At 38.0% G+C, this 26623-nt stretch overlaps 3 protein-coding genes and 1 long non-coding RNA gene across 7 annotated transcripts; 1 reads left to right on the top strand and 3 right to left on the bottom strand.

The window, feature by feature from the left end:
- Positions 1-2281: 2281 nt before the first annotated feature.
- Positions 2282-3311, bottom strand: LOC112096377. Its single transcript, XM_024179807.1, has 2 exons — positions 2934-3311; positions 2282-2827 (listed from the first exon to the last, which is right to left on the bottom strand). Exons 1-2 carry the CDS (start codon positions 3309-3311, stop codon positions 2282-2284), a joined length of 924 nt encoding a protein of 307 aa, XP_024035575.1.
- A 1124-nt stretch (positions 3312-4435) lies between these two features.
- LOC112096173 lies at positions 4436-5606 on the bottom strand. Its single transcript, XR_002904290.1, has 3 exons — positions 5452-5606; positions 4930-4981; positions 4436-4586 (listed from the first exon to the last, which is right to left on the bottom strand). It is a non-coding gene; the product is annotated as an uncharacterized LOC112096173 (long non-coding RNA).
- A 2552-nt stretch (positions 5607-8158) lies between these two features.
- On the top strand, positions 8159-11563 carry LOC112096193 (gamma-glutamyl hydrolase 1-like). Its single transcript, XM_024179330.1, has 7 exons — positions 8159-8197; positions 8534-8628; positions 8940-8999; positions 9407-9496; positions 9635-9697; positions 10087-10175; positions 11441-11563. Exons 3-7 carry the CDS (start codon positions 8985-8987, stop codon positions 11448-11450), a joined length of 267 nt encoding a protein of 88 aa, XP_024035098.1. The 5' UTR covers positions 8159-8197; positions 8534-8628; positions 8940-8984; the 3' UTR covers positions 11451-11563.
- Positions 11564-16395: 4832 nt separating this feature from the next.
- Positions 16396-20828, bottom strand: LOC18035627 (chloride channel protein CLC-e). 4 transcript variants are annotated; one of them, XM_024179514.1, is made up of 7 exons: positions 19918-20828; positions 19335-19538; positions 18284-18750; positions 17582-18142; positions 16942-17150; positions 16665-16730; positions 16396-16586 (listed from the first exon to the last, which is right to left on the bottom strand). In XM_024179514.1, the coding sequence occupies exons 1-6, from the start codon at positions 20756-20758 to the stop codon at positions 16700-16702; spliced, it is 2313 nt and encodes a 770-aa protein (XP_024035282.1). In that variant the 5' UTR covers positions 20759-20828; the 3' UTR covers positions 16396-16586; positions 16665-16699. The 4 variants fall into 4 exon arrangements, with proteins under 4 accessions (XP_024035282.1, XP_006423856.2, XP_024035284.1 ...); XM_006423793.2 differs by having other exon boundaries at positions 16396-16730; XM_024179516.1 differs by lacking the exons at positions 16396-16586; positions 16665-16730 and having other exon boundaries at positions 17065-17150; positions 17582-17622; positions 17757-18142.
- Positions 20829-26623: the final 5795 nt, after the last annotated feature.

Below are 26623 nucleotides of genomic sequence, written 5' to 3'. Positions count from 1 at the left end.
CCCCTCAGATAAAAGTGAAGCGAGAAGACTAAAGTATAAAGCTGCCCGGTATTGCCTGATCCAGGATACCCTATATAGAAGAGGGTTCACTCTTCCTTACCTTAGATGCTTGGGAAGCGACGAGGCCAAGTATGTCATGAGGGAGATACATGAGGGGATTTGTGGCAATCACTATGGAGCACAATCACTGGCGCAAAAAGCTCTCCGTCAGGGGTACTACTGGCCAACCATGCGGGAGGATGCCAAGAATATGGTACGAAGCTGTGACAAATGCCAGAGGTTCGCTAGGGTACCCCATCTACCCCCAGAGAAGCTAACAGTTATATCTTCCCCTTGGCCCTTCGCTATGTGGGGAGTGGACCTCATTGGCCCGTTGCCTACCGGAAAGGGGCAAGCAAAACATGCAATCGTGGCGGTAGATTATTTTACAAAATGGGCGGAAGCGGAGCCACTAACAAGCATCACAGAAAGGAAAACCACCGAATTCATTTGGAAGAACCTCATTTGCAGATTTGGAATCCCCTATGCAATTGTCAGTGATAACGGCAAGCAATTCGATAATGAAAAATTCCGAAGATTTTGTTCGGAGTTGGGGATAGCCAACCGATTTGCTACACCTGCCCACCCCCAATCTAATGGGCAAGTCGAAGCCGTTAACAAGATTATCAAAGGTATCCTGAAGAAGAAGCTAGAGGAAAGAAAGGGAGCATGGGTAGACGAGCTACCTGGCGTACTGTGGGCATACCTGACTACTCAAAACACCTCCACCAGGGAGACCCCGTTTTCCCTCGCATTCGGTGTTGACGCAATGATTCCAGCAGAAATCGGGGTACCCTCTCACAGGGTTGAATACTTCGATGAGGCCGAGAACACCTCCTTGGTTGCTTCAAACCTTGATTTGGTGGCTGAAAAAAGGGCTAGAGCAGAACTGAGGACAGCCATATATCAGCATCGCATTTCGGGTCTATATGAAAAAAGGGTACGCCCTCGATCCTTCAAGAAAGGTGACTTAGTCTTGAGAAGGGTAACTCAGAACACTAGGGTACCCTACGAAGGTGCTTTCGGGGCAAATTGGGAAGGACCTTACCGCATCGACAAACCTGTTGGGACAGGTGCATACAGGCTACTCCACATGGATGGCACAATTGTGAGGCACCCCTGGAACGCTGCAATGCTACGGAAATATTACTAAAGGACAGTGTCTCAACCTTTAGTCTTTTGCTGTTATTTGCTTTCTTTAATGTTTTTGTGTGGTAGGCCAAATAGGGTACCCCAAATGCCCTATGTTGGTCAGTTACAACTTTAGAGTTTCTTTAATTTTCAAATGAAAAGAATAGGAGGTCTTGCGGTCTCCCATTCTCCTCAGGGTAACAAAGCTAAGTCATGTATTGATCAACGCTTTCGTTATCTATAAATGCATTTTCTTTCTCAACAAATATGATGTGAGTTCTTTCTTTATTTTTCGCCACTTCGATCTTAGAATGCAGATTACATTCATTTATCGCCATTAATATACCCTCGCATCTGGTTATATGCAATTCTCGCCATACGCTTGTCAGTTATGACTAACCTATCACAGGACCAGCCAAGGTACTTGATATGCCTAGATCGTGACGATCTGTGTAAAGCCAAGATAGGCAATGGAGTGAACAGCCCAGGGGTAGCCTTTCTGCGGAAGCATGACAAAGCTACCTAGACAAAGAGAGGGAGGGTCAAAGAGGACCCGAGGGTGAAGAAAAACCGGCATACCCTAGCGGCACGAAGTTCGGCTTAGGTATGAGAACACCCACACCTCCATCCTCGTACTTTTGCAAAGTATGGGGTAAGCTATTCAAAAATTCGGAGAGCACTTCGAAAGAATAAGAAATTGATTGGTTGGACCAATTGCGCACTTTCAATTTTTGATCGAGATGTCGCGACGATGTTTTGATTACCTATTTGTGGAAAATTCGCCATGGTTGCCGAGGAGGGCATGCACCAAATTCGCCGCTCAGTGTAAACCAGCAGGCGACTGATGTTGAATACTTGTTAAGGTACCAGGGGTACCCCATTTTAAAAAAAAATGATGAAATGAGAGGTACCCTAGGAATTTGTAAGATAACAGTTTAGCCAAGCATTCATTTGCAGAATAATGCAAAGTACAAGAGGACTAGATGGTTTGGTATCATAACAAAAGAGAAGTCTCAATAAAACAAAATATCCCGAGAAACCAAAAAGAAATAAACAAGGTCCAAATAGCAAAATGTAGATAGATCCGATAAACAAGAGCACAGTGAGAAGGCTACACCGAGAGGGGAACGCGATCCCCAACATCCGTCTCTAGAGGGCGATCGGCAGAAGACTCTGAGGTACCCGAAATATGAGCCGCCGAAATAGGGGCATCCGAGGCGGGCAACGACTGAGGCTGATGGGGTACCCCAGGCGACCCAGAAGGGGTACCCGACCGTGCCTGGGAAGACTTCTTCCGCTCCACAATTGTCTTCAGAATGGCAGCCTTGTTGACAAATTTCTGCACGCGGGGTACCTCCAACGCCGGATCCACACTCCACACCTCTGTCATGATGAGTGAGAATGCATCCTCCGCCATCGTCTTTTGCCGAGATAGCAGATCCCCGTTGGTGGCCCTCAACTCCTCACAATCCTTCTCCACCCTAGCTTTCTCTCCCGATAGGCCAGCAATGCGTTCTTGCAGAGTTTTAACTTCTCGAGCGAGCTGATCCTCACGAGATTGACGGCTTTGAAGCTCACTCCTTAACTTGTCGACCTCTGACTGTGCGGCAACAAGGGAGTCGAGATCCGGAAGGCAGTGGCTAAGGAGAAAGGATGCCTGCGGGTCATGCAAGACATGTTAAATATATGTGTATGGCGAAAAGATCAAATAAGTAAAAAGAAAATGATGAAGAGTACACCTGGGGTACCCCAAGAAAGCCTACCTCTTGGGTAGCCCTAAGTGCTTGACCATAACGCTGGCTCAAGCTCATCTTGTCAACCTCTTCAGCAACCTCGGAGGTAACATTTTCAGCAGAGTAGTAAAAGTGGCGAGCCAAGTGCGAAACCTCCTTGTTAGAAGCCGGGTCTAAGTCACCCTCACGTAACTCATCGGGGAAAGTAGAAACCAGCCCGAATTTTCTCTTCTTCGAGCGAGGGGTACCCTTTGACCCGCTGTGGGAGGTACCCTGAGATTTTCCCTTTGGACCGGGAGCTCGAGGAGGTCGGGAGCCTTTCGGGGGTACCGCCGAATCCTGAGATCCGGAAGCACCGCCCACTACCGCTTGGAAGAAGGAGTCGAAAGCATCACCCGTCGATTCCATGACTGCACCCAATGCACAAAAGTTATGTTAGCTGGACAAGTACTAAGTACTGCAAAAGTAAAAATAAGAAATGGAAAGCGGAGAAGCGAAACGAAGAATGCAATAATAATGGGGTACCCCAGTCCCATAAGTAATAATAGGATACCCCCCGACACCCAAATCATACATGAGTCACCCCCAGGAGCAGGTGTAGGACTTCGGTCAATCAGCCCCGCTCTCCGTAATCGGCTCTCCTCCAGCACATCACTACCCCTCTGTGCACCTCGAAGCCTGTCCATAAATTTCTTCACCTCTCTCCCCACCTCCTGAACTGGGCATGATCCTTTAGCCCATGTCACACCTGCGAAAGCATAAAGAACTCAAGGTTAGTGAGACATTCAGGCGAAAGATTCCGATGAAAAACCATAAGTAAGGGAGATACTTACAGTCTACATTGAAGGAATGAGGAACCTCCACGGGGTCGCCCTTCTCACCTAGAGTCTCTGTCCCCCACCTACCCTCAGCGACAAACCATCCCTTTCGGTAACCCTTCTTCAAGACGGGGTTCCCCTCAACGATGTGGCCATGATCACCCCAGGGGGAGAAGTAAGCAATGCCGGGACCCTTAGGCTTCTTGAATTGGTAAAGGCCCCTCAACTCCCGAACAGAAATGTCGCGCTTCACGACCTCCAACCATAACACATGTAAGCCCGTCAGTGTCCTCCACCCTGGAAGGGACAGCTGCCCAGGAGCTACCCCCAAATAACTAAACATTTTCATAAAGAATGGTTGGAGGGGCAGGCGGAGTCCTAGATCGAAGAGGTCGATATGGAGAGCAATCCCATCAGACTTTGGACACTCGGGTCGCTCATTCACATGGGGTACCCTAAGCTGGACAGACGGAGGAATATTGTATTTGGCTCTAATTTGCTCCAACTCCCCCAAAGTAGCCCTCCTAATGCCTAGGGAAAAAGGGTTGCTAGATTTTGAAGGTGTGGCAGGGGGAGATTTAGGCGGTTGGTCAGAGGAACGGGCTGGAACTTTAGGCTTGGTTGGCTTACCCTTCTTTCGAGGATGGGGGGTAGGCCGTCTACTAGGAAAGCGTGGGCTGACACGAGGGGTACTCCTAGGAGGAGGGGGCTCAGAACGAGAATTGCGACTCCTAGAGGAACTAGGGGGGGACCGATCCCCCTCGCTGATGGAGATGTGGGAAGGGGAACCCGCAGGAGGGTTGTCAACCCTACTAGCCCCAACTTTACGTCGCTTCATCGGGGGTCCCGTGTGCTTTTTGCCCATCTACTTTTCCCCAACAACACACCCACAAGTTCCCCAACAGCACATCCACAAGCCCCCAACAGCACATCCACAAGTTCCCCAACAATACACCCAACAGCACATCCACAAGCTCCCCAACAGCACATCCACAAGCCCCCAACAACACATCCAACAAGCCACATGTTTTCCAAACAGCAATATATCCATACCAAGCACCATCCACCACACATCAACCACCAAATGCAAACACCAACCAACAAAACAAAAAAAAAACAACAACAAAAACCAAAAACAAAATTTTCTCAGAGTATGCAAAATAGCGCCACTGTGAATGCGCCAAAGGAGGAGAAGCGAGGAGGGATACCTGTGATTCACCAATTCAACAGATCGGGATTGATAATCGCGGCGAAATGAAGCTGCAGGCAACCAAAAATAGTGGGTAAAAATATGCAAGTATAAAAATAAAAATAAGCTTAAATATATATAATTATTTATAAATAAGTAAATAAAATGAAGAACGAAGAAGCTGCAGTAACCGGCGTCGGCTGTAATGGCTGCAACCACTGAGAACCAACGCCGACCGCCGCAGCTGCAGCCACCAAGAAGAACCGACGCCGAAAAAATGCAAAGGAGGACGTCGGCCAAAAAAAAAAAAAAAAAAAAAGAAAAATCGAGAAGCTGCAGCCGCTAAACTAACGCCGGAAACCACCAAACCGACGCCGGCTGCCGCGGCTGCAGCCACCGAACCAACGCCGGCCGCAACCACACCAAACCGACGCCGGAAATCACAGAGAAAAACACCAAGCCGAAACGAAAAAGAGAAGAAAAGGGAAGGAAGAGAGAAAGCACCAAGGGAAAAATAAAGAAACGATGAAGGAGGGGTTACCGTGTGTATCGCCGGACTGAGATCTCGCCGTGAGCCACCGGAAATCGCCTTGAACCGACCAGATCTGGAGCCCAAAACCGCCACTGCAGCAGCCGAGATCCACGCCGGAAAACGTACCAGATCAACGCCGGCCGAGAGAGAAAGAGAAAGAAGAAAGAAAGAAAAGGAAAAAGGAAAAAAGAGAAAAAGGAAGGAGAAACGTGAGAAAGAAAAGGGAGAAAGAAAATGGGAAAGAAATAAAAGAAAAAAAAAATAAAAAATAAAAAATAAAAAAAGAGTAAAGAAATTTTTATTTTTACCTGTGATAATGTTGATCCAGTTAGAAGAAGAGACGAAATTATGGAAGAAAAAGGCTACTGGAAATAATCAATTTTTGGGAGTTCGTTTGGGGATTTTCAAAACTTTGACACACGTCAGGAGTTTTAAATTCAACCTGACAGAACACGTTGCTCAAGAAAGGAGTTCAGGGATGTTTGAGTGAGATTTGTATTTTTAAAATTCAAACTGCGTGTCATACGGCTGCCACTTCCCAAGAAAAATGAGAGAGACATATGAAGACAACTGTTCGTTCTCATCGTGTACAAAAAAAAAAAAAAAAAAGCGGGAAAAGGAAAAGACAAAGAGAAGATTTTTAGTTTGAAGTACACAAAGTTTAGTCAAGGGAAGAAGCTAAGCAAGGTACCCTCCGGTCCAGCCGCATCGCCACGTGTCACTCATACAATGAGTTTCTTTTGCCTCCAATACTTCTCGCCAAAAAGAAACTAGGGGGATGTTGTTTGAGGGAAAGATAGGAAAGGTAATAGAGCGCCACGTGTCAGCCAATGGAATGATATCAGCACAATCGAAGATACCCTACATAATCCGAGGTGCCCGACATGACTTGAGGTACCCCGTATAAATAGAGGTACCCTGCACAATTAGAGGTATCCCACACAAATAGAGGTACCCCATACAAATAGAGGTACCCCATACAAATAGAGGTACCCCATATAGATAGGGGTACCCTGCGTAATAGGGGGTACCCCATGTAATTCGAGGTACCCGGCAAAGCGGATGCAAGAGAATCCACCGAAAATATCCGCCATGAGAAACGTCTCCGCCTCCTAAAAGATATCATTTGATTTTGTCAGAATTAGGAATCAAAAGCGACGTGCTAAAAGGAGGGACAGCCGTCTGCTACCTCTGCCAAAAGTGAAGGACACTGTCCCAAGGACAGTGGTCCCTAGCCGCCTACCCGACAGCTACTGCAGAGGTACCCTGGACCACTCTCCAGCGCGCGCCACGTTTCCAAAAGATGAGATACGCCGCGAACATGCACATAACGGCCCCAAGAATCATAAAAGCGGTAAAAGGACGTTAGCCAAAAAGGGTACACCACGTGGCAGCTAAGGTACTCCATATATAAAGGCGCCTAGGTTTCATTCTCCATCATGCTCTCATTCGCCCAAAAACACTCACACTCCAAAAAAGAGGTTTTCTTCAACCTTAAACCCTAATTTACAGAGGGCTAGCTAGCTCTCTTTGCAATAAAAGCTTGAGTTTGCTAACTTGAGCGTCGGAGTGTGAACGCCGGGGTACCCCCGGCTTCACCTCTAACCTCTATTTCATTGTTTTGCAGGCGTGAAGCTCATTTTGAAGGATACCTCTCTTGTTTCTGATCTTCCACCATTGTTACCACTCTCTCTCCCTTTCTCACCTCCCCAAAATCTTAGATACACCGCCCAACACACAATAAACCAGTGAGGTACCCCATCTCCCCTCAAAATAACAAATTTATTGTTCTAGATTGGTTTGGCTTTTCTTACCCCAAAACCAGTTGAAAACAGCCGTCTTCTTTCCTCCTCTTGCTCATCTAATGTCTCAACATCCCCTCATGAATTAAGACTTTCCAAGAACCTACAATTATGCATCTATTTTTGGCACAAATTACTATAATTCTAACAAAACTTATTAATATTCAACTAAAATGAATGTTTAATCAAAATGTAATAAAAACACCTTATTTGTTCTCTAAATGATCTTGAGTCAAGTCTATAATTGATGTAATAACTCTCATTTCACTACTAGAAAAATAGCTTTTACTGATACTTGTCTTGTGACACTTTTCTAAAAAGTATCAGTAATTACATATATTTGGGTTATTTTCTGTGTTTAACAAACAAGTGTCACTAATTACTGATTCTGTGGTGTTTGTAGATTAAACATCAGAGATTGTCGACACTAAGGTATCAAAAACAAAAAAAATCTATTTTTGTTTTAGTTGCGACTCGAACCTAGGACCCAAAACTAAAGTGCTTTATGTTCAACCAACAAACCACCAAGCCAAATTCATAAATTAGTTTGTGTTGAACATGTTGAAATTATCAAATTAAATTAATATAGAAAAAAACAATATAAAAGGAAAAACAAAAAACCTTAAATCAACATAAACATAAAATTCCCTAACTCCTAAATCCATGGCCAACCGTCTCATCTCTCTAGCGATATCCTTCTTCTTCTTCATACCTCTAAAAATTCTCTTCTTCGAGCCCTAAAATTCAAGGGTCCATGCCATAAGAAATCCTAACACCACTGCTCAAATTCTAAGACCCATGCCATACGAAACCCTAACGATCTACATTATGCAAAACATCCACCATGCCGCTATGCCACAAGCTCACAAGACCCGCTTTAGATCTCCACATTTTGCTCATCTGTATATGCCATTTGCTTAGGCTGTGAACTTTTATCAATGATCGTTAGCGAGGTAATTTTTCACCCTTCACCCATTTTGATTTTCTGGTTGGTTAGCATAGCTTTCCAATTTTGTGTCTGATTAACTTGTGCTTATTTTAGGCTTGAAACATGTTTTGTTCATCTCTTGATTAATATCCTGCTGTTAAATTTCAATTTGGATTTTGTATGCATATTATGTGTGTGCTTCTTATGACTTTACTGTATGCTTTTAGTTTGTCTCTTGTGTCAGAAAAATGTCTTTTACTGCTTACAACGATTATAATATGATGGTACTCTTTCCGGCATTGCTGATTGCTTTTGCTGTTCATTATTTTTATTTTTACTTTTTTCTCTTCCTCAACAATAGGACAGAAACATTCTGGAAACATTTGATGGAGCAAATCAGGCATCTACCCTCCAATTCGTCAAAAAAATTAATATTGAAGGAACATTGTTCCAAAGGTACATAGTTTTCATTGCTCTTTAATTGATTTTTATGTTGTTACAATTAATGATGCTAGAAGCCTCTTCACATCTAACTTTCTCAGCATGCTTACCATTTTTTGATTTTCAAACACTTTGACTCAATATTGATAATGAAGCTGTACACAAGATCAAAAAGTTTCTGGATAGTCTTGTCATGAGTAAGAAAAAGATTCCATGCCTTCTTTAACATTTTTTGCAGCTTAATCCAGATTGTTTTATTTTTTTCTTGGTATTAAGCTTCCAGAATGACATGATTTCGCAACGTGATACTCTTGCGCATTTTGCAGATTTCCCCGGAGCTCCTTAAGAAGTTGAGTACGGATTGCCTGGTTATGCAAAACCACCATGTAAGAAAATTGTGCTTCACGTACGGTTAACTTGCTTTGCATTTGTGTACCTAGATTCAATTTCTTAAAAATGTGTTAAGCTTTATGTTCTAAAACAACCATCTTTTTATTGTTAGATTCAATTCTCTGTTTTAATTTCCTTCATCTTCTGTAATAATGCTAGTCACTCATGAATATCTAGCTCAATGAAAGTGTTGGGTCTAATAAGCGAGCTTTTTTGGAAATCCTGCTTTGTCGTGAGCCTCTTTGATTCATGGAAGAATTCCATTTATATGGACTTCTTGTACAATTGATTCCTTAGATCAGTGCACTTCAATTTTGGGAGTTTAGATTTATTAAATTATTATGGATGATTGAGTAAATAATTTGGTTGATCTAAAATTTTATGTGTTGTACCATTAAAACAGTATGGCATTTCACCTGAAAGAATGCAAGCAAACCAGGAGCTAGCTAAGTTTTTTAAGATCTTGACAACAAGCGTGGATGAATATAATAAGGTACAAGAGTAAATATTCCTTTGTTGAATTTATTTTATATATAAACACAGACTCAGGATATATGCCTGAATGCTTGATATTTTAATGGAAATTTATCCAGTGTTATCAATTCTAACTTCTGTTATTAATCATTATTAGGTCTATGTCTCAACAGTGCAAGCTTATAACTATCCTGTGACCGCCTTCCAATGGCATCCAGAGGTATTAACTTCAATGCTCTTAACAGTGATTTTAGTTGCACCCCATTTACAAAATTGATAAGCTTAATATGGCAGACTGATCTGGTTAATCAAACCTTTTAAGCGACATTTGTGTGCTAAACTCTATATGTGTGTGATGTTGTGGACAAGCTGTCTGGCAACACTATTTATTTCTCTCAAGATGATTTGATTTCAGGCCAAGCTACAATTTTTTTTTGTATTCATGTCATGTGTTACATCTTTCTGGTCAAGCTCTGTTTCTGTGTGGTCTATGAGAAAATATTTTTTTTGTATTCATCCTATTTCTCCAAGTCAGCTATTTCCTAAACAAATTTCTTAGTAATGCAATTGATTCTGTTTAGAGGAAAAGACTGACCAAATATGCTGTAGAAAAATGCTTTCGAATGGGGGCCAAAAGCAATTCCACACACAGAGGACGCCATTAGGGTGACTCAACAAGCTGCAAACTTTTTTATAAGGTCAGTTCTTATTACCTGCATGATTGTTTATGTTACGAATTTCATTGTTAAGCAAGTGCTGGAATTTCATTGATAGTTTATTTTCTTTTCTTAATGACATATTTTATTAATATATATGAAGGAAAAATAGAAATAAATAATAATATATTGTCATTCGCTTTCGTTATTTAATATTCTTGTCTTGTTAACAAATATCATTAACATACTTACATATATGGACAATTGAATATGCAAACGAATTTATAGTAAATTACATTAATAGTTGTGTTCATACCACTTTGATGACCAAAACTGATTAGGAACACCATGTGGTTAATTATCTGGTTATCTGTTCAGTAAAAGAAATTCAAATTAGGCCTCTACTTTTGAATGTACTCAAACAGTAAAATAATTAAAGAGACTGAGGCTAATAATATCAAACTCTACATTTTTTTTTTTTTGGTGATTATGGACTATGGTGTTTGCTGGAATAATCAAAAGCTTTTTTTTTTCAAAGATAAGAGAAGTACTTGCTCGTTTGATCAAATTCAACCAGCCATTTATCAACATCAATACTTAAAAAGAAGGAAAAAAAAATTATCGTGCCCTCTACTTTTGTTTGTAAAGTTTTGGTTTGTGAATTCAAAGGGGGTGGAACTATATGAATTAAAGATTGCCTTAGAAAGATAGAGAATATGCATAGCTTTAAGAAGTACATTTCTTAATTGCCTTGAACTCTATATTTATTGTGAATATTCTGGATTAGTAGCTCCATCAATACAATGGCTGAAATGTTTTATTATTCTAGTAGAGTAATTTGGAATGAGTTGACACTAATTGCATTATGTTGTATTAGATATTAAATTTTATTATGAATTTTTTTTAGCTGGAAAATCATTGTTTTTTATATAATGAGAAATAAACACACTTTCTTGAAACTAGATGTTATACTGAAAACTTGAATGCTATAATTTGCTATCTCACTCTCTCTTATTCATATATATATATAAGAGAATGAATTCATCATCACCTTTTTTTTTTAATTTATATCTATAGTTAAATATATTCTACCTTATTTCTAATCAAATGAGTTAGAACATTCTTATTCTCTAATTTTCCTTTAAGATAATTGAGTTGATCTGTTCATAGCTTATGAATTTTTTTGTTTTCGGGCAAAATATGTTTATTTCTATTCAATTTTGTCTCTGTATTGCTTGTTAATTTATTTTGCAACTGTTGGAATTTGGCAACCAATTTCTTTTCCTTTTTCTTTTATTTGTTTGCAGATATGATTAATATGTTTAAAGTGCTTCTTCTTCAACTTATATCCCTAACCCATCAAATTCATCGAATGAAGAAGCTGTCCGTGAATGAAGAAGCTGTTTGTGATAATGCATGATCGCAGTACTTATGTTCATGGAGTGAAAAATAATAATCCTTCTAAATTTAGCTTTTAGATTTGGTAAATTTAGCCCTTAAATTTAGCTACGAGTAGAAGGAATTTGATTGGATAATAGCAGTTAAGATTATTCAATTATAAGAATAAGATGTCTTGTAATAAGACGTCTTTGTGTATTAAAGTATTTGGATTGTGTAATAAATATTGATAATATTTAAATGTTATGAAAGGTTTTGATATATAAATTGATTTTTGTTCTTATTTCTCACAGCCTTTTAATTCTATCAACAAATCAATGGGCAACATGTCATTTTATATAATTATTATTTTTTAATAATAAATAAAGTAGTGATACTATAGTAACAGTAATCACAAATACTAATATAGTATTGTAATATTTTGATACCATGGTGTTATTATTTTAGTGATACTATAGTAATAGTAATCACTGACACCACTTACAAGTGTCACTATTTTTCTGACTCCCAGATTACTGACACAATTAATAAGTGTCAGTAAAAGTAATTTCTGATACTATTCTAAAGTCAGTAAAGACCATTTTTCTAGTAGTGTTTCCTAGAGTTATCAGTTGTCTCGCTAGTAATTGAGAGCTGTTGATTGTTCATCATTGGAGTTCGTAGGTTAAACTTTGGATTTTATACCTAACGGCTCGTGCTTTGGCTTACTTCCCTTAGGTGCATTCAATCTTTGAATAATTATCTCTCACCCTATGATGGTGGCCCCATGCATATAAAAGAACTTCTGCATTTTGTATTTTCGAACTAGCAGCCCTAGATATCACATGTGTGATTTCTGCAAAATGTTGTTGAGATATGTGTTAGCCTATATGGCTATAAATATTGATTTTGATGATAACAAACCACATGTATTTATTGAGTAAAGATTTATGAATTGTGCTTTTATAATAAGAAAATGATGTTATGAATTAAAGCATTTTGGACTAAAATGAAAGTAATTTTAAAATCTTTTTGATAGTATTTTAAATTTCGGATTTGGACCTATTTGAAACTATTTAAATATTTTTGGGTCATTCTATAATTTCAAAAAGTTTGGGCAAAGTCATAATTTCAGTAAGTTGTGGGATTGACAAAGCATTATTCTAAAGTTCTGAAATTGGACCTTTTTGCAAACTTTCATAACGTTTTGGGCTACACTATAGTTTTATAAAGTTTTGGGGTCAAACCATAAATTTGGGAAAATATTCACTGTAGCAGTTACTGTAGCAAGCGGAAATCCAGATTCTGACAAACGAAAGTCAGGATTTTAGGCAGAATCTATCCGAATCAAAAGCAGAATTCCGGATCCTGACAAACGGAAATCCGGTTGTTGGGCAGTAAGCTACTGAGCGTAAGCGGAAATCTGGATGTGACAAAGTGGAAATCCGGATGTTCAGAAATTCAAATTTTTGGCTGTAACAGTAACATTAAGCGGAATTTCGGATATCCATAACCGGTAATCCGGTTACGACCAAAATGTGAGTAACGGCTAGTTTTCGAGCTCAAACTATAAAAACTCAAAACCAACTCATTTTCAATCTCTCCAACAAGCAAGAACAAAAAGCACATGTGATATCTTGAGCCTTCAAACTTGTGAAATACAAACATTGAATCTTTTCTTGTTCTTTATTTTTGAATATCTACTCATTGAGTGAGTTTCATTGTAACCTTCATTTATTCATCTCAATTGTAAGAGTTTAAGTGTGTGAGACACTTGAGTGAAGAGATTGGGAGATAATCTCTTTGTTGTAAAGGTTTATTGACACCTCGAAGTCAATTGTAATCGTTGAAGCCTTGGAAAGGCTTGGATAGTGGAATCCTCAAGCTTGGATCGCTTGGAGGCATGGACGTAGGCGGGGATTGCCGAACCACGTAAAAATTCGTGTGTTTGTTTCTCTTCTTCCTTACTCTTTAATTATTGTGCCTTTATTAAACTTATTACTTTCAATTTTTATTAAGGCATTAGATTGCTTGTTGTGTGGATTTGCTAGGTTAATTTTTAAATTTCCAATTCACCCCCCCCCCTCTTGGGTTGCACACTTATATTTCAATATGCACTCTTCACCTTAGTAGGTACCAGTAGATTACCTAATCGATTTGCCTTTTTAAGCCTTGCCATACTCGCTATCTCATTTGTCAATTCTTTTAATATCTAGCATCACATCATCGAAGGGTAATTGTGGTGTAATTTTGGTTCAGACAGACCTATAAACTAGTTTGGCAACCACCGCAAGATTATTTGTTGCTCTCCTCACCTAGACAGCACCAACTGTTTTAATTAGATTTTGCAGTTTTGTCAAGATCTAGTCAAACACAATAAATTTGTATTGGTTCCTAGTGTAACGGACATGTTTTGTTGATTATTTATATCTTGGTTGAAGTTTACAGACAGAATAAGGGTAGCGATTTTTCTAGAAAGAGTGTGGATATGGAGAGAGAAGATCTTTGGGAGCTTGTCTATCTTATGAAAATGGGGGAGAGGATGTTAGAGATACAGCCAGCACTGGTTAGTGACCATACTTTAGTGTTCAAGTTAGTCTTAAGTTTGTTTAGATGTCAAGAATTTGCCAACCTCAACAATTGAATAAACTTAAGGTTGAAGACTAGCCCTAGCCCTTTATTTTGCATATGTTCTTTGTATTGACAGAGAATACCTAAACTTTTATATATGGGGCGTGGCACATCTAGGTTATTCTTGTCACCTTGTGTTATTTATTGGCATTTTCCCTCCCAAGGTAGTGATATTATTTTCCTCTCGCCTTATAGTGTCTGCAATCCTTGAGACTTGCTTGGAGAATACGTTCAATCGTTTATTCATATGTTTCGTCCACACCTAAACGTGTTAGGGCATAGCAGAGCGGTCCAAATTCCACTAAAGGAGTCGTTTTGCTACTATGCCCTAATACGTTTAGGTTAGATGATTGGGGATTACCAGCACTCAGATATATATTCCTTTTATTCTAGCTAAGGGAGCAATATACCTTTTTACTGACAGCAATCTCTCATAAGTTCACTGACAGGATAATCTCCTTATTAAAAAATGATCAAGAAGATGAAGTTAGTTAGACCTATTCTATTTTTTGTTTGATACAAGGACTGTTGATATTTAAGATTTTGAGAATGAGCTTTGATTGAATTGATTCACACACACTGGAAGAATCTAATGTGAGATTAAGCTGACTATTGAATTAAAATTAGAACTTTGATAATATTTATAATTTTCTTTGAGTTATATATTTTATGGAATCTTCGAGGAATTTTTCATGATGATTGTGGTATTATCATTGAAAATCCTTAGGAGACTACAACTCGTCCACTATGGCTACCTAGGGGTTTAAATGCTTATTACAAATGTTAATGCAATCGCGATCACATGCGAAAGTGGTTCAATTAGGATTTTTTTCATAGTTTTTAGTTTAAATTTTGCTCGAGAACTCATAAAATGTTAAGTTTTGGAGTATTTGGTGTGCTTATAACCTATATTATTTTAATGCTTCCGTAACTTAATTTTTATTAAATTATATTTTTATCTTAATTTTATATTTTGTTATTATAGAATTATTTGAGAATATTTAAGTGAAAAGAAGCTTAAAGAAGAAATAATCAAAGAATAATGGAAAGAGTTGCAGATCAAGTAACAAGCATTAACAGAACATAATAACTAAAGTTTTATTTTTATAATTAAATTGGTGGCAAGCGCGGTAAAATGAGCAGCACGTGATTAATTAAGAAAGCAAAGATTTTGGATGGCGGCTTTAAGTGGCTGGCATGTGTACAAAAGGACTCATGCTTTTTAAGTAATTAATTCAAATTCTTATAAGCTTAGAATTAAAAGAGGCGGCTAGCATTTATATAGAGCCCACGAGTTGAAGCAACAGAGTTGAACGACAGGAGAAGCAGAAAAAAAGATGCAGCAGCCGCAAAAGCGAGACCAATACTTTGGAGAAGCCGATTTCTGGAGGATAGAAAGAAGAATATGCGAGCGAGAAAAGCCGATTGAAGACTGATAGTCCATTTAGGAGTGTAGTGAGGTAGTTGGGCTGTCAAAATTCAGCTACTAAGGTGTTTGGTAACACTTGTACCTGAACTTTAGTAGCTTAGCAAATTTTTTTTTTCAATTTCTACTCTACAGCTGTAGCTTTTACTTCACAGCAACTGCAGCTTAAAAGGTACAACACATCACTTCCAAACACATTCTGAATTGAATTTCTCATTTTTTTATCCATTGCTTTTCTTGGATGTCTTCAATTAAATTTATAGATTCTCTTTGTGCTCGTATAAACTAATTTATTTTGTTAGGACTATAATGTAGCAATTTCATAAATCTGTATTATTTTTAATTTATTTTTTCATTATTGAGTGTTTATTAGTGTGTTTGATGATTTCAAATATCTTACCAATATTTGAATAATCTAAGGATGCATATTGAGATTAAAAAGAGATTTATATGTTTTTGTTTTGTATAATGAATACCATGAATTGAATGAAAAATAGAGATGTACAAATATAATTCGTACATTTTTATTTAAAACTTAATAAATCTTTACATATTTAAGTTCATGTAGAAATACAATGGATTAATATATGAGAGTATTTTTTATATTGTTAGAGAGAAGATATTGAATAGATTTGAAAAATTCACTGTCAGCATGGATAATATTTTTTCGTAGCATAGATAAAAAAATTAAATTGAGTTGGTTATGGTAAAGTCAATTGTTCTAATGTACCTCTTAGTGATTTCTCTTAGTGGTTGCATCTTTATTTAATTTTTAGTTGCTTTATTTTATTTTAACTTTTAATCTATGAACTGAAGATTGGCCAAATATTTCTTCTATGAACTTGTCATGAATTCATCCATTCCTTCCTGTAGATTGTTCTTACAACCAAAACAAAAGCATTTAATCTGTGTACGCTGTATAAGCCGCCTGCTGAGCTCATAATAACTACTTCAGTCTCCAGTGTGTCGCTGTTGAAAGGACATGATGCCAAAAGGAAGCAGTCAAGTGAGCGCCTGCCCTGCGTTTTCAGGAATCTGAGAATGTTTTCAAGCTACTTGTGATTTATAGCTCTCCGATTGGAGTTAGAAAAGATTACATTGAAAGAAGACTCTTCAGCGGCAACATAAAATATTAGCTCAAAGATTTTTTGGTCGCAAAAGCTCTGCACCAACCAACAACCAGTAAACAAAAATGGGGACAAGATTGAAAGCGACACAATATCAGCAAAAAGTGGGCAATTCGAAAGTCTAAAGCCAGGGAAATGAACTTCCAAGATTCATTCAGTGAAACATGCATGCAAGAAGTGTTTTTGAATGCATGGAATCATAAAAACACGCCACCTTTATGTAGACTAGAGAAAAAAGTCACAAAACCTGCAAGTTAGGATGATACTTTCTCTGTCTAAAAGCCCAACAAGTTGTCCCCTCTGACCTGGGATATGCTCCATAACGACTGGAACTTGATTCACACCATACCTATCCATGAGTATTAAGGCAGAAAGAAGGTTCATATTGGGAGTAGCTGTACATGGTACACAGCATGTTTCACCATCCGCAGAGCACATTTCGGATACTAGCAGCTTCTGCAAGAAGAGCACCACATTAATTAACATCTTATGCTTGACATGACGTGGTTGAAAAATAAGTCTAATCAGGTTATTTAGGAACTATAGCACAAAAGGACCAGAATTCTAAACTTGGACCTATCTGGTTCAGAGAATATATGAGTGCTGGTAGTCTCCAATCATAAAGTTGTACGGTGCCTTTGTCAATCAGGAAGTACCATTTCCCCATGAATGACAGAGTGATTCTCCCTCACTTTTTTTTCCCCCAACCTTATTGCTCGATTATATTTGGAATCTTCAAAGCAGCTATTTTGCTATATTTCACTTTTCTCCCCATTCTACATTCTACACTTGTAGGATTGAGGTTCTTAAGTGCTTTAGTTATTTCAACTCAAAGCAACTGAACTTGAAATTCCATTAAAATAATCAAAATAAGGGTATCACCATACCTTGGATCTACTTGTTTTTGCTTGTGCATATTTGCTGAATTCTTCAATGTCTCCAAGTGTCAGTAAACCAATTAAAATATTATCATTATCAACAATCATAGCACATGATTGCTTCTCCGCCAGCATGAGCGTCAATGCTTCAATAAGCAAAGTGGTCATTAGGACAGTCACATACCTTGTTCTCATGACTTCTGACACAAAAACTCTCCTCTTCAACTCCTCAACTTCAAGATTCCAATCATCTATGCAAAGAGAGCTTTCAACTTCACAAAGGTTAATTGCATAGGGTTCCTCTTCAGCAAGCAAATCACTAGATGATAACCCTCTTGTCCTACTGGTATATATCTCAAATTGTCGTTTTCTGTTAGTGTTTGCATGGACAGCTACTTTAGTCTCTTTGACATCTCTTCTCCTCATTTGTCCAGATGTAAACCATGAAGACAACCCAACAGCTCCAAGTAGGGGCAAAACTATCCGATAGTCCTGTGTCAACTCGAAAAGTAACAACACTGAAGTAAGAGGCACTTGGCACACTCCTGCTAGAGTAGCAGCCATTCCAACCTATAAATAAAAGCTCTCCATTAATCACCGATCATGATTCTGAGAATAAAATTACTGAAATGTTGATGAATGCATCAGGCCTTAAAACACTTATGGTGAGATAAAACATCTAGATTCAATAAAAATGTCAGAAAACAGTACCAGCCCATAAGCCTGTGGAGATGCAACTTCCAGAATGGAAAAATGAATTGTTGGATTGGATTGAGCAATTGCAAAATTAATGAATTTTCCATATGCCATTCCTGTTGCTGCACCAATGAAGAGGGATGGGGCATAGTAACCCCCAACTAGTCCTGAAGCCCGACACAAAGAGGTTGCAACTATCTTGGCTGCTACTAACTGAAGTAACATGTCAGCTGAGAGACCTTTTACAAACGGACGAGATTCTAATAAAATGTCAACATTCTCAAAACCCCAGTAAAGGATTTCCGGAAACATCAAGGCTATCAGACCAACAGCCAAGCCACCCATTACCGGAAACACAGCCTTTGGTATCCCATTGTCCTTTTGGAGATTGTCGACAATTGCCAACATATATGTTGTACATCTAGATAAGGTCAAAGAGATCAAGCCACATAGGACACCAAGCAACAGATACAGAGGGAGTTCTGAAAATGGAATAAGTACTTTTCAAATACAAGCTTGTATTGAACAATCAGTTCCACAAGTACTAAGCCTGTGTTAGAAAATATCATCCTGGCACTGTGACTTGACTAGTTTGGCTTCCAAAATTGATAAGATGGTAGTTTCCACATGCAATGCTATATAACGCTGCAACTAATTAATATCTCAACAAATGAAAGAGATGTTTTATGGAAGCAAATACTAAAACGATAGTTATAAAAAAAATTTGCAGTTGCAGTAGTCACAGCTACATCAAGCACAGATAATGACATCAACTAGTTATTCCAAAGATGTTACATTTTTGTTAACTTAGAAGGTACTTAATAAGAGAAGCTTTTGGTCGTGTGAAAAACGACAATGGATAATGGTTGCTTATAGTAACAAACTATTTTGTGAGTAGCCGGAAGGCTTAACTAAGCTCAATACTCACTGGATGAATAATGGAAGTACACATCTGGTGTGGAGTTATTCTCATTAATTGGACAGAATTAGGGACAATGTCCAATAATCCAAGTTCTACAGCACATAAACATAATTTATAGGGCATTTAGAAAAGAAGATAACTTACCACCAGGGGAGCGGAAATCATACTCCGGGACCTTAAAGGCTGGTTCAGAGCCGAGACCAACTTCTGACACAACAGAAGCTATGACAGCGCTAAGAATGACCATAGAAGTTGTATACGCTAAGGATGCGGACGAATCTGCTGCTGACGATGGCCATATGACTGATTCTACAGCAAAAAAGCAACCAGCAACAGCAGCGTTGAATCCTGCAAACAAAGAACGGAAATTATTTTAACTTGAGAAAATGAGCCTATTATTAAAGGACTAAGGAATTTTGAAGTGAACATATGCTTTGGGTTTCATCCACTTATCGTAAGTAGTGCCAGGGATCTTTTACTACAAGAACCTGAATTTTTGGAATGGAAAACAAATTTTCCTTGGCTGTTTGACTGGTGTGATACAGCCTTGATGTTTCTAGTAATTTTCTTAATGTTTGCCAATGCGCCATCAGAAGTAGAGATATGTGAACTTGGCTGAGATTTTGCTTGGAAATAGGAAGCTAACATGATAAAATTAAAGACTGAGGTGCTAAAAAAAAATATTGAGAAAATGAAAAAACGAGAGGTTGTTGGGGCCATGACTAACCAGAAGAGATTCCAGCGGCAGAACCCGCAGCCACAAGAGAGACTTTTCTTCTAGGGCGTCGATCAAAGAGATTCCCAACTCCCTTGGCTATGGATTTGCCAATCTCCACACTTGGACCTTCAGGGCCAAGGGAATTGCCAGTTCCAAGAGTAATACAAGCAGCCACTGCCTTCAGAAGAGGCTGGAATGCTATTTTCAAATAATCGTAGTAGATAGTAGGAAGACTGGTAGTAGAAGAAACGGTAATAACAGAGATATCATCTTTTGCTTGTGCTTGTGGATGAGGAGGAGGATAGCTTTTGTCTTGAACTTGTTGCACATCATCGTCATCGTCATCATCTAGACTCAAAGCATATCGAAGCTGATTTAAGATGCTAACAATAAAGCCACCACAAGCGGGGACTAAAACGACCCGAATCCAGATGGCTGGAATAGGCTTCTCCCTCAACCACGAGGCACCTCCATAGGGAATCTCATCCCAGAAGAAGTCACGTATTTCATGCACCCCCTTGTTGAATAGAACCACCCCTATGCCAGTGAGGAGACCCACCAAGCATGACGATATTATTACACCTGAGTTTCCCACCTCATGCCCATCTATGCCAATAATCATCGGCTGCTCCTTTCGATTCCTTTCATTTTCAGGCAGGGCACCAAGAGGCCTCAGCCTCAAAGATTTCGTACTATTAGAGAATGATAAGTATTTCTTCTGCTTCAGTTTGAAACAAGAAGGTTCTGATTTCTTGCATTGATATGAAGAAGGGATAACCCGGGATGATGAAGAACAACAATGCCATTGCAAGTGCTCCTGCCACAGCAATAACTGCAATTTACATTCCATTCTCGTTATCCGCTTTTCTGATCCAATTCCAAGCAGATACAATATGGGTGGGCTAGAAGCCACATCTTTTATTTTTATTTAATCTTTTAAGTAAATTATTAATTTGTCATAGTCTACTTCTAAACTTCAGTAATTCAAGGTCGAGAAAAAATAAATCTCATGTTGAAATAAATACAAACTGGGATTATTTGTGCAGGGATTTGTCCGTGGTATACCCAAAAATAGGGTATTTATCTAAAAACATCTTCATACTCAAAAATTCTTTGAATATGCCTTTTTTAATATGCAGTTACAAAATTACCCTAATGAAAAACCTAAATCAAACTACCACAACTAATCGTGTAACAAAATCCCTAATTTTTTCTCATGAGCAGCGTCTCCTTCAACCCGTTCTTCTGGATTTCTCCTCCTCCATTTTACAAATCCCTGTCATTTTACAACAATTCTTCTACACTCTCGCCGAAACGCAGCTTCTGTGCAAACCAGTAGCTGCAATTCCCCCACTCTCCTTCAGCGTCTCCTCCTCCATTTTACAAATCCCTGCCATTTTACAACAACTCTTCTACGCTCTCGCTGAAACGCGGCAAAACAAGTAAAACGATGCCGCTTCTCTGCAAACCAGTAGCTGCAATTCCCCCACTCTCCTTCAGCGTCTCCTCCTCCAAGTACTTTTAGAAAGTCAAATTTTTTATTTTAATGTAAAATGAAATTTGAAAGTTTCAAAGCTCAAGTTATTGATTTTCCTAGAAAAACCCATTTGCAGCTGGTATAGAAATGTGTACAAAGTCTTGTGCCAAAAGCTTAATGTCTCTAACTACTCAGTCCAATAGACAGTATAATCTAAAGATGTCGTGTTGTTGTATTGTTACACTAAGTTTGATTGCAATTAGAATCATAATTATCATAAATATTTTGTTGTTGCTGCGGCTGTTATTATTCAATTTGAGTTTATGAGATATAAATAAATGAGTTTAATTCTTTTTTAGCATATGTCTGATGTTATATTGAATTTAACTTAATGTTATTTTTTCTGTTGGTATTAGATGCTCATTACGAGATAAAGAAGTTGAGTGTAGAGAGAAAGCTACAGAAATAAGGGATTTAAAGGAGAAAGTAGTGAGAGTTAGTAGTTTGGCTAGACAACTTGAGTCACAGAAGGGTGAACTAATTCATCAGTGGAAGCTGCAGGTTAGTGCATTTGACAATTATGCCTTCATTCCATGTTTTGCTTTGAAAACAAATCTGGGTGGTGAATACCCATAAAAGTCACTTATATTGATTTGCAAGTAACATCTACACAAAGATGCCTATGCACGATGGACTGTCATGCTGAATTACATGAAGATCCAATTAATTTGTTTATATTTTTTTATTGATTTCATTTAATTAATTGTATTCTACTATGTGTAGTCTATGGTTGTGATTTGCAGCTCAATTTCCTTTTTTTAGTTGTTATTATAATCTAACCTCCAATGCAGTTGTGTAAAGAATATTTTTACCTGACTTTTACCCTGGACTCGTGTAAAGAATTCTCCAATGCAGTTGTGTAAAGCATTTATTTACCTAACTTTTACTCTGGGGTCGTGTAAAGAATTCTTTACTCGACAGCAATCATGTAAAGAATTCTCTACACGACTGTTGGGTGGAGAATACTTTACTCGACAGTAGTCGGGTATGAACACTTTACTCCACTATATTCGCATAATTAATTCTTTACTCGACTGTAGTTTGTAAAGAATTCTTCACTAGACACGTGTCGGGTATGAACACTTTATTTCCAATGTTACAAAGAATCTATGGTTTATATAGTAGACTATAGATCAATGCATGTTTTACTCGACTGTAGTCGTGCAACGAATGATTTACTCGACTGGTATGTCGTGTAATTTTTATGATTGGTTTAAAATATATTGTTATGCAACTTTTCAATCATTTTATATATTGATTGATAAATTTTTTTGTATTTATGCAGATGGAACCGAAGATCAAGGAATCTGAATACTTCAAAGCAAAGATTTCAAACCGATCATCACTATAGGCAGTGAAGGACATTAAAGATAAACTCTCTGAGGCGCAGAAAAATATTTTTAGGTGTTCTTGTTTCGGTCATTTTTTGGATGTGAAAGAGTTAAAGTATTCTGCTCAGTTACTCCACAGCATATTATTGAGAGAAGTGAAATTAGATGAAAATGCAATATGGTTTAGGATCGGACGAAAAAATATTCGATTTTCATTGGAGGAGTTTGCCTTGGTGACAGGCTTAGATTGCAGTCCATCGTATGAGCCCGATACTGAAAATAATGATGATGATTACACAATAATTGATGTGTTCCTAGATGGAAATTGTGCAATCACAACACAAGAACTTCGTACAAAGTTCTTGCAGGCTAAGTCAAATGATGACATGAAAATGGTCAAGCTGGCCATGTTGTAATTTGTTGAGTCCGTGTTACTTAGAAAGGAGAATAGAAATCATATAAATGAAACAAATGTACTCCTTGTGGACAATTTTATCGAGTTTAATGAATTTCCCTGGGGACGCATTTCTTTCAAGATGACCATTGATAGTTTGAGAAAAGGCGTTCCAGAGCGTGTGGCGAAGCCTAAGAAGAAGTCAACTGCAGATTCTAAATACAAGAGAGCAACGTATAGTGTGCATGGTTTCCCCCATGCTTTTATGGTAACAAAACTAAACTAATTTATTAATCGCTTATTGAGTATCATCTTTCTATTTAGAATTTACCAATTTTTTTTGCTGAAAATAAATTGTGTCATTGATTATACAGGTGTGGGCATATGAAGCTGTTTCCGTCATCGGTGATAAATGTGCAAAGCATTATGGTGATTTATTTCCAAGGATTTTGAGATGGAAATCAACAAAGCCTAAAGAGTTTGAAGATATTCAAATGAAGGTATTGAATAAAAAAGCCTCCAGGATGGTTTTCATACAAAAATTACATGCTACCGGAGATGTCGAGGCAAATAAGCATTACATGAGCTATTTTAGTGAAGATGAGTGGCTTCAAGAGATCGATGAAGAGAATGATAATGCTATTGAGTCAGATAGTCATCCAGAAGAAAATCCTTCACATGAAGATAATGAATCACATGATAGTGAGTTAAATAGTTTTGATGGTTTTCCTGATGATAGTGATTCAGATGGTGCACCCACCTCCAGTGGTCCAAGAACATTGCCTCCAGAACATTTAAATGAATAAGCATCAATACCAGCTGAGGTCACAAAAAAAAAGGTAAGTCATTGTTCTATTAAACTATGCTGTAAATTATGCTATAAATTGTTTACCTATTTATGCATATCTGTTATGAAGGGACTAAGTAACAAAATACTGCGATACTAACTTATTTATTATCCAATAAGTTCATTACTTAGTAAACAAAATACTAAGTTGCAGCCTATTTATGAGCGTCGACAGCTAATGCATGTTCACAGACAATGTTTCTCGGTACCTACAAACAACTAATGCATGTTCACAAGGTAGTTGATCGAGTTGAAATTCCCGACAACTGCATGTCTTGTCAAGAATGTTGACATGACCATTAAGGTCACCATCTTTAACAATAAACTCATACATATTTAGTGTCACCACTTTATATGTACGAGAATTCTCAGATTTTGTTAACAACTCCTTTTCAACCCATTTTGTAAGTCGTGTGTGACAATTAATTGCCTCTTCTCGCCTATCACAAAACCACTCCCGTAGCTTATCAATGATCGAATCCAATAACTTGTGAATGGGCAACTGTCGTGGGTTTTTAAGAACAGAATTCATGGATTCTGCTATGTTTGTTGTCATAATACTATAACGCAGCCCATCAAAATGAGAACGAGCTTACTTCTCATACCCTGCATCTTGAAGATATTTTACAACTCTTTCATCGACCTTTTGTATCTCATTCATAAAGTAATTAAAATGTTGTCGTCGATAAGCTTTTGCAGCTAGTTCAACAATTGCACCTACCTCGATTTCTTTAAACTTAGCTCGTAAGTTTTGCTTTAAATGGTGCGTACAAATACCATATACAACATTTGGGAATGCGATGTTAACATTTTTTTGGATACTTAGGTGCCTATTAGAAATGAAAACCAAATTAGGAACTTCACCTATTGCTACTTTTAACTTCATTAGAAACCATCCCCATGATGCATCATTCTCACTGTCACCAACACCAAATGCAACAGGATAAAGTTGATTGTTACCATCAAGTGCTGTCGCAATGAACAAAGTTCCTTTAAATTTTCCCTTTAAGAATGTGCCATCAATTGCAATGACTGGCCTTATTGATGAAATAAATCCATGTATACAACCCCCAATTGCCATAAAAAAATATTTAAAGTTATTTTCTTTGTCAACTTCAAGAAACGTGCAGGTGCCCGAATTTTTCTTCTTTAACATTTCCATGTATAAAAAGAGTAACTTTAATGAATCCTCAGGCGTGCCTCTAACTTTCTCCATTGCATATTCTCTTGCAATGACTTATTTCATACCCAAACTGTTTCTGAAAATCTTCTCTAATATCACCAGGCCTATATGAGGATGAAGCATCATCAAACTTATGACAAATCTTATGTCCAATAAGTTTAAATGAAGCATGACGATGATCTCTCTTACGGACATCAAGTGCACAACTATGGACACTATAGTACTTTGTGATTTTAAACATATTCAAACTTCCAAACTTCATAGCACGAAGTCGCCACTTACAAGTATCGTCAATACACTTAACAACAAGAATATTCTTCCCTGACTTGAAGGTTTTAAACTCAAAATTTTTCCTTAGAGCTTCCATAAAAAGCACTTTTGCAACTCTTCTTTCGAACTAAACAACCTTTTTCCCATTAACCAATCACTATCACCAACAACTTCCATAGATGGCAAGTTAATAGTATTAGAATGCAAGTTATCAGTGTCGAATGAACTACTGCATGCAAACAAATTAACTCTAGGCATATATCTATTATTGGAATGTGCTACATTCCCCAGTGTTGGATCACTAACTGTTATCCCATCAACATCATCATGAACAATAACATTCACATTTTCCTCATTTGACATTCTTCTATCATTGGGTTGTGTTTCAGGAACAAATTCGAATATTGACTGATCTTCAGCAACAAAATTGTTTGGGCTTAAACCTTCACCTTCGACATATGGCTCAACAGGTTCTTTTGGACAGCTATCTGGCCCGAAAGTAGGGTCCACATGAGTAATAGGGGTCACCAAAATCTGTTTTCTTTGGTACGTAATGCAAAGAGGAATCTTCAACTCAGCTCCACTAATTGTTTCCTCTAGAAAATAATCTACATCATCATCACTCATAATTGGGATGGGCGGCATTGGATAGAATGTTTTGAGGTTGAACTTCATTTCAATGTCAAATTCATAAATATGAATACAAATAACTCGAGATACCTTTTCTATCAATTTGTGCATACGTTGTAGAACGGGGCACCATGATCCCTCTTGCCTCCGTACCATTAAATCTATAATTGTCGTTTTGCTCAATCCATTCACCACAAAACATAATAGGCACACGTACTGAAGTCATTTCCTGTAATAATACAACAGTTGATTATATAACAAATACAAAAATAAAATTAAACAAGATTTATAATGAAGTGTGGATCTGTTTGCCTATTTACACGACAATAGTGGTGTAACTTGCTAAAATACACAACTATAGTTCTGTAAACAGTCAGATGATATATTTAATAAAATATAACTGTAATCTTTGTACTAACAGAATGCTAGGTGTCATAACAACTACTATATTTTTCAAACTTGCACGATTGTTGTCGTGTAAATTCATACATACATGACAGAAGTCGTGTAAGTTGCAAAAATA

This window comes from Citrus clementina, unplaced genomic scaffold, assembly GCF_000493195.1.
Source record: "Citrus clementina cultivar Clemenules unplaced genomic scaffold, Citrus_clementina_v1.0 scaffold_8, whole genome shotgun sequence".
In the NCBI taxonomy this organism is placed as follows: domain Eukaryota; kingdom Viridiplantae; phylum Streptophyta; class Magnoliopsida; order Sapindales; family Rutaceae; genus Citrus; species Citrus x clementina.
This window is presented reverse-complemented; position numbering and strand designations above follow the sequence as displayed.

Coding starts and splice junctions, on each gene's coding strand:
- LOC112096377 (XM_024179807.1), bottom strand. CDS start 3,311: ATGGAATCGACGGGTGATGCTTTCGACTCCTTCTTCCAAGCGGTAGTG. Junction 2,828..2,933: donor CACTTAGGGCTACCCAAGAG/GTAGGCTTTCTT, acceptor CATGACCCGCAG/GCATCCTTTCTCCTTAGCCA.
- LOC112096193 (XM_024179330.1), top strand. Junction 9,497..9,634: donor GCGTGGATGAATATAATAAG/GTACAAGAGTAA, acceptor AATCATTATTAG/GTCTATGTCTCAACAGTGCA. Junction 9,698..10,086: donor CCTTCCAATGGCATCCAGAG/GTATTAACTTCA, acceptor AATATGCTGTAG/AAAAATGCTTTCGAATGGGG.
- LOC18035627 (XM_006423793.2), bottom strand. CDS start 20,758: ATGGAATGTAAATTGCAGTTATTGCTGTGGCAGGAGCACTTGCAATGG. Junction 19,539..19,917: donor TGCCGCTGGAATCTCTTCTG/GTTAGTCATGGC, acceptor CTTTGTTTGCAG/GATTCAACGCTGCTGTTGCT. Junction 16,731..16,941: donor AGTATCATCCTAACTTGCAG/GTTTTGTGACTT, acceptor TGGTTGGTGCAG/AGCTTTTGCGACCAAAAAAT.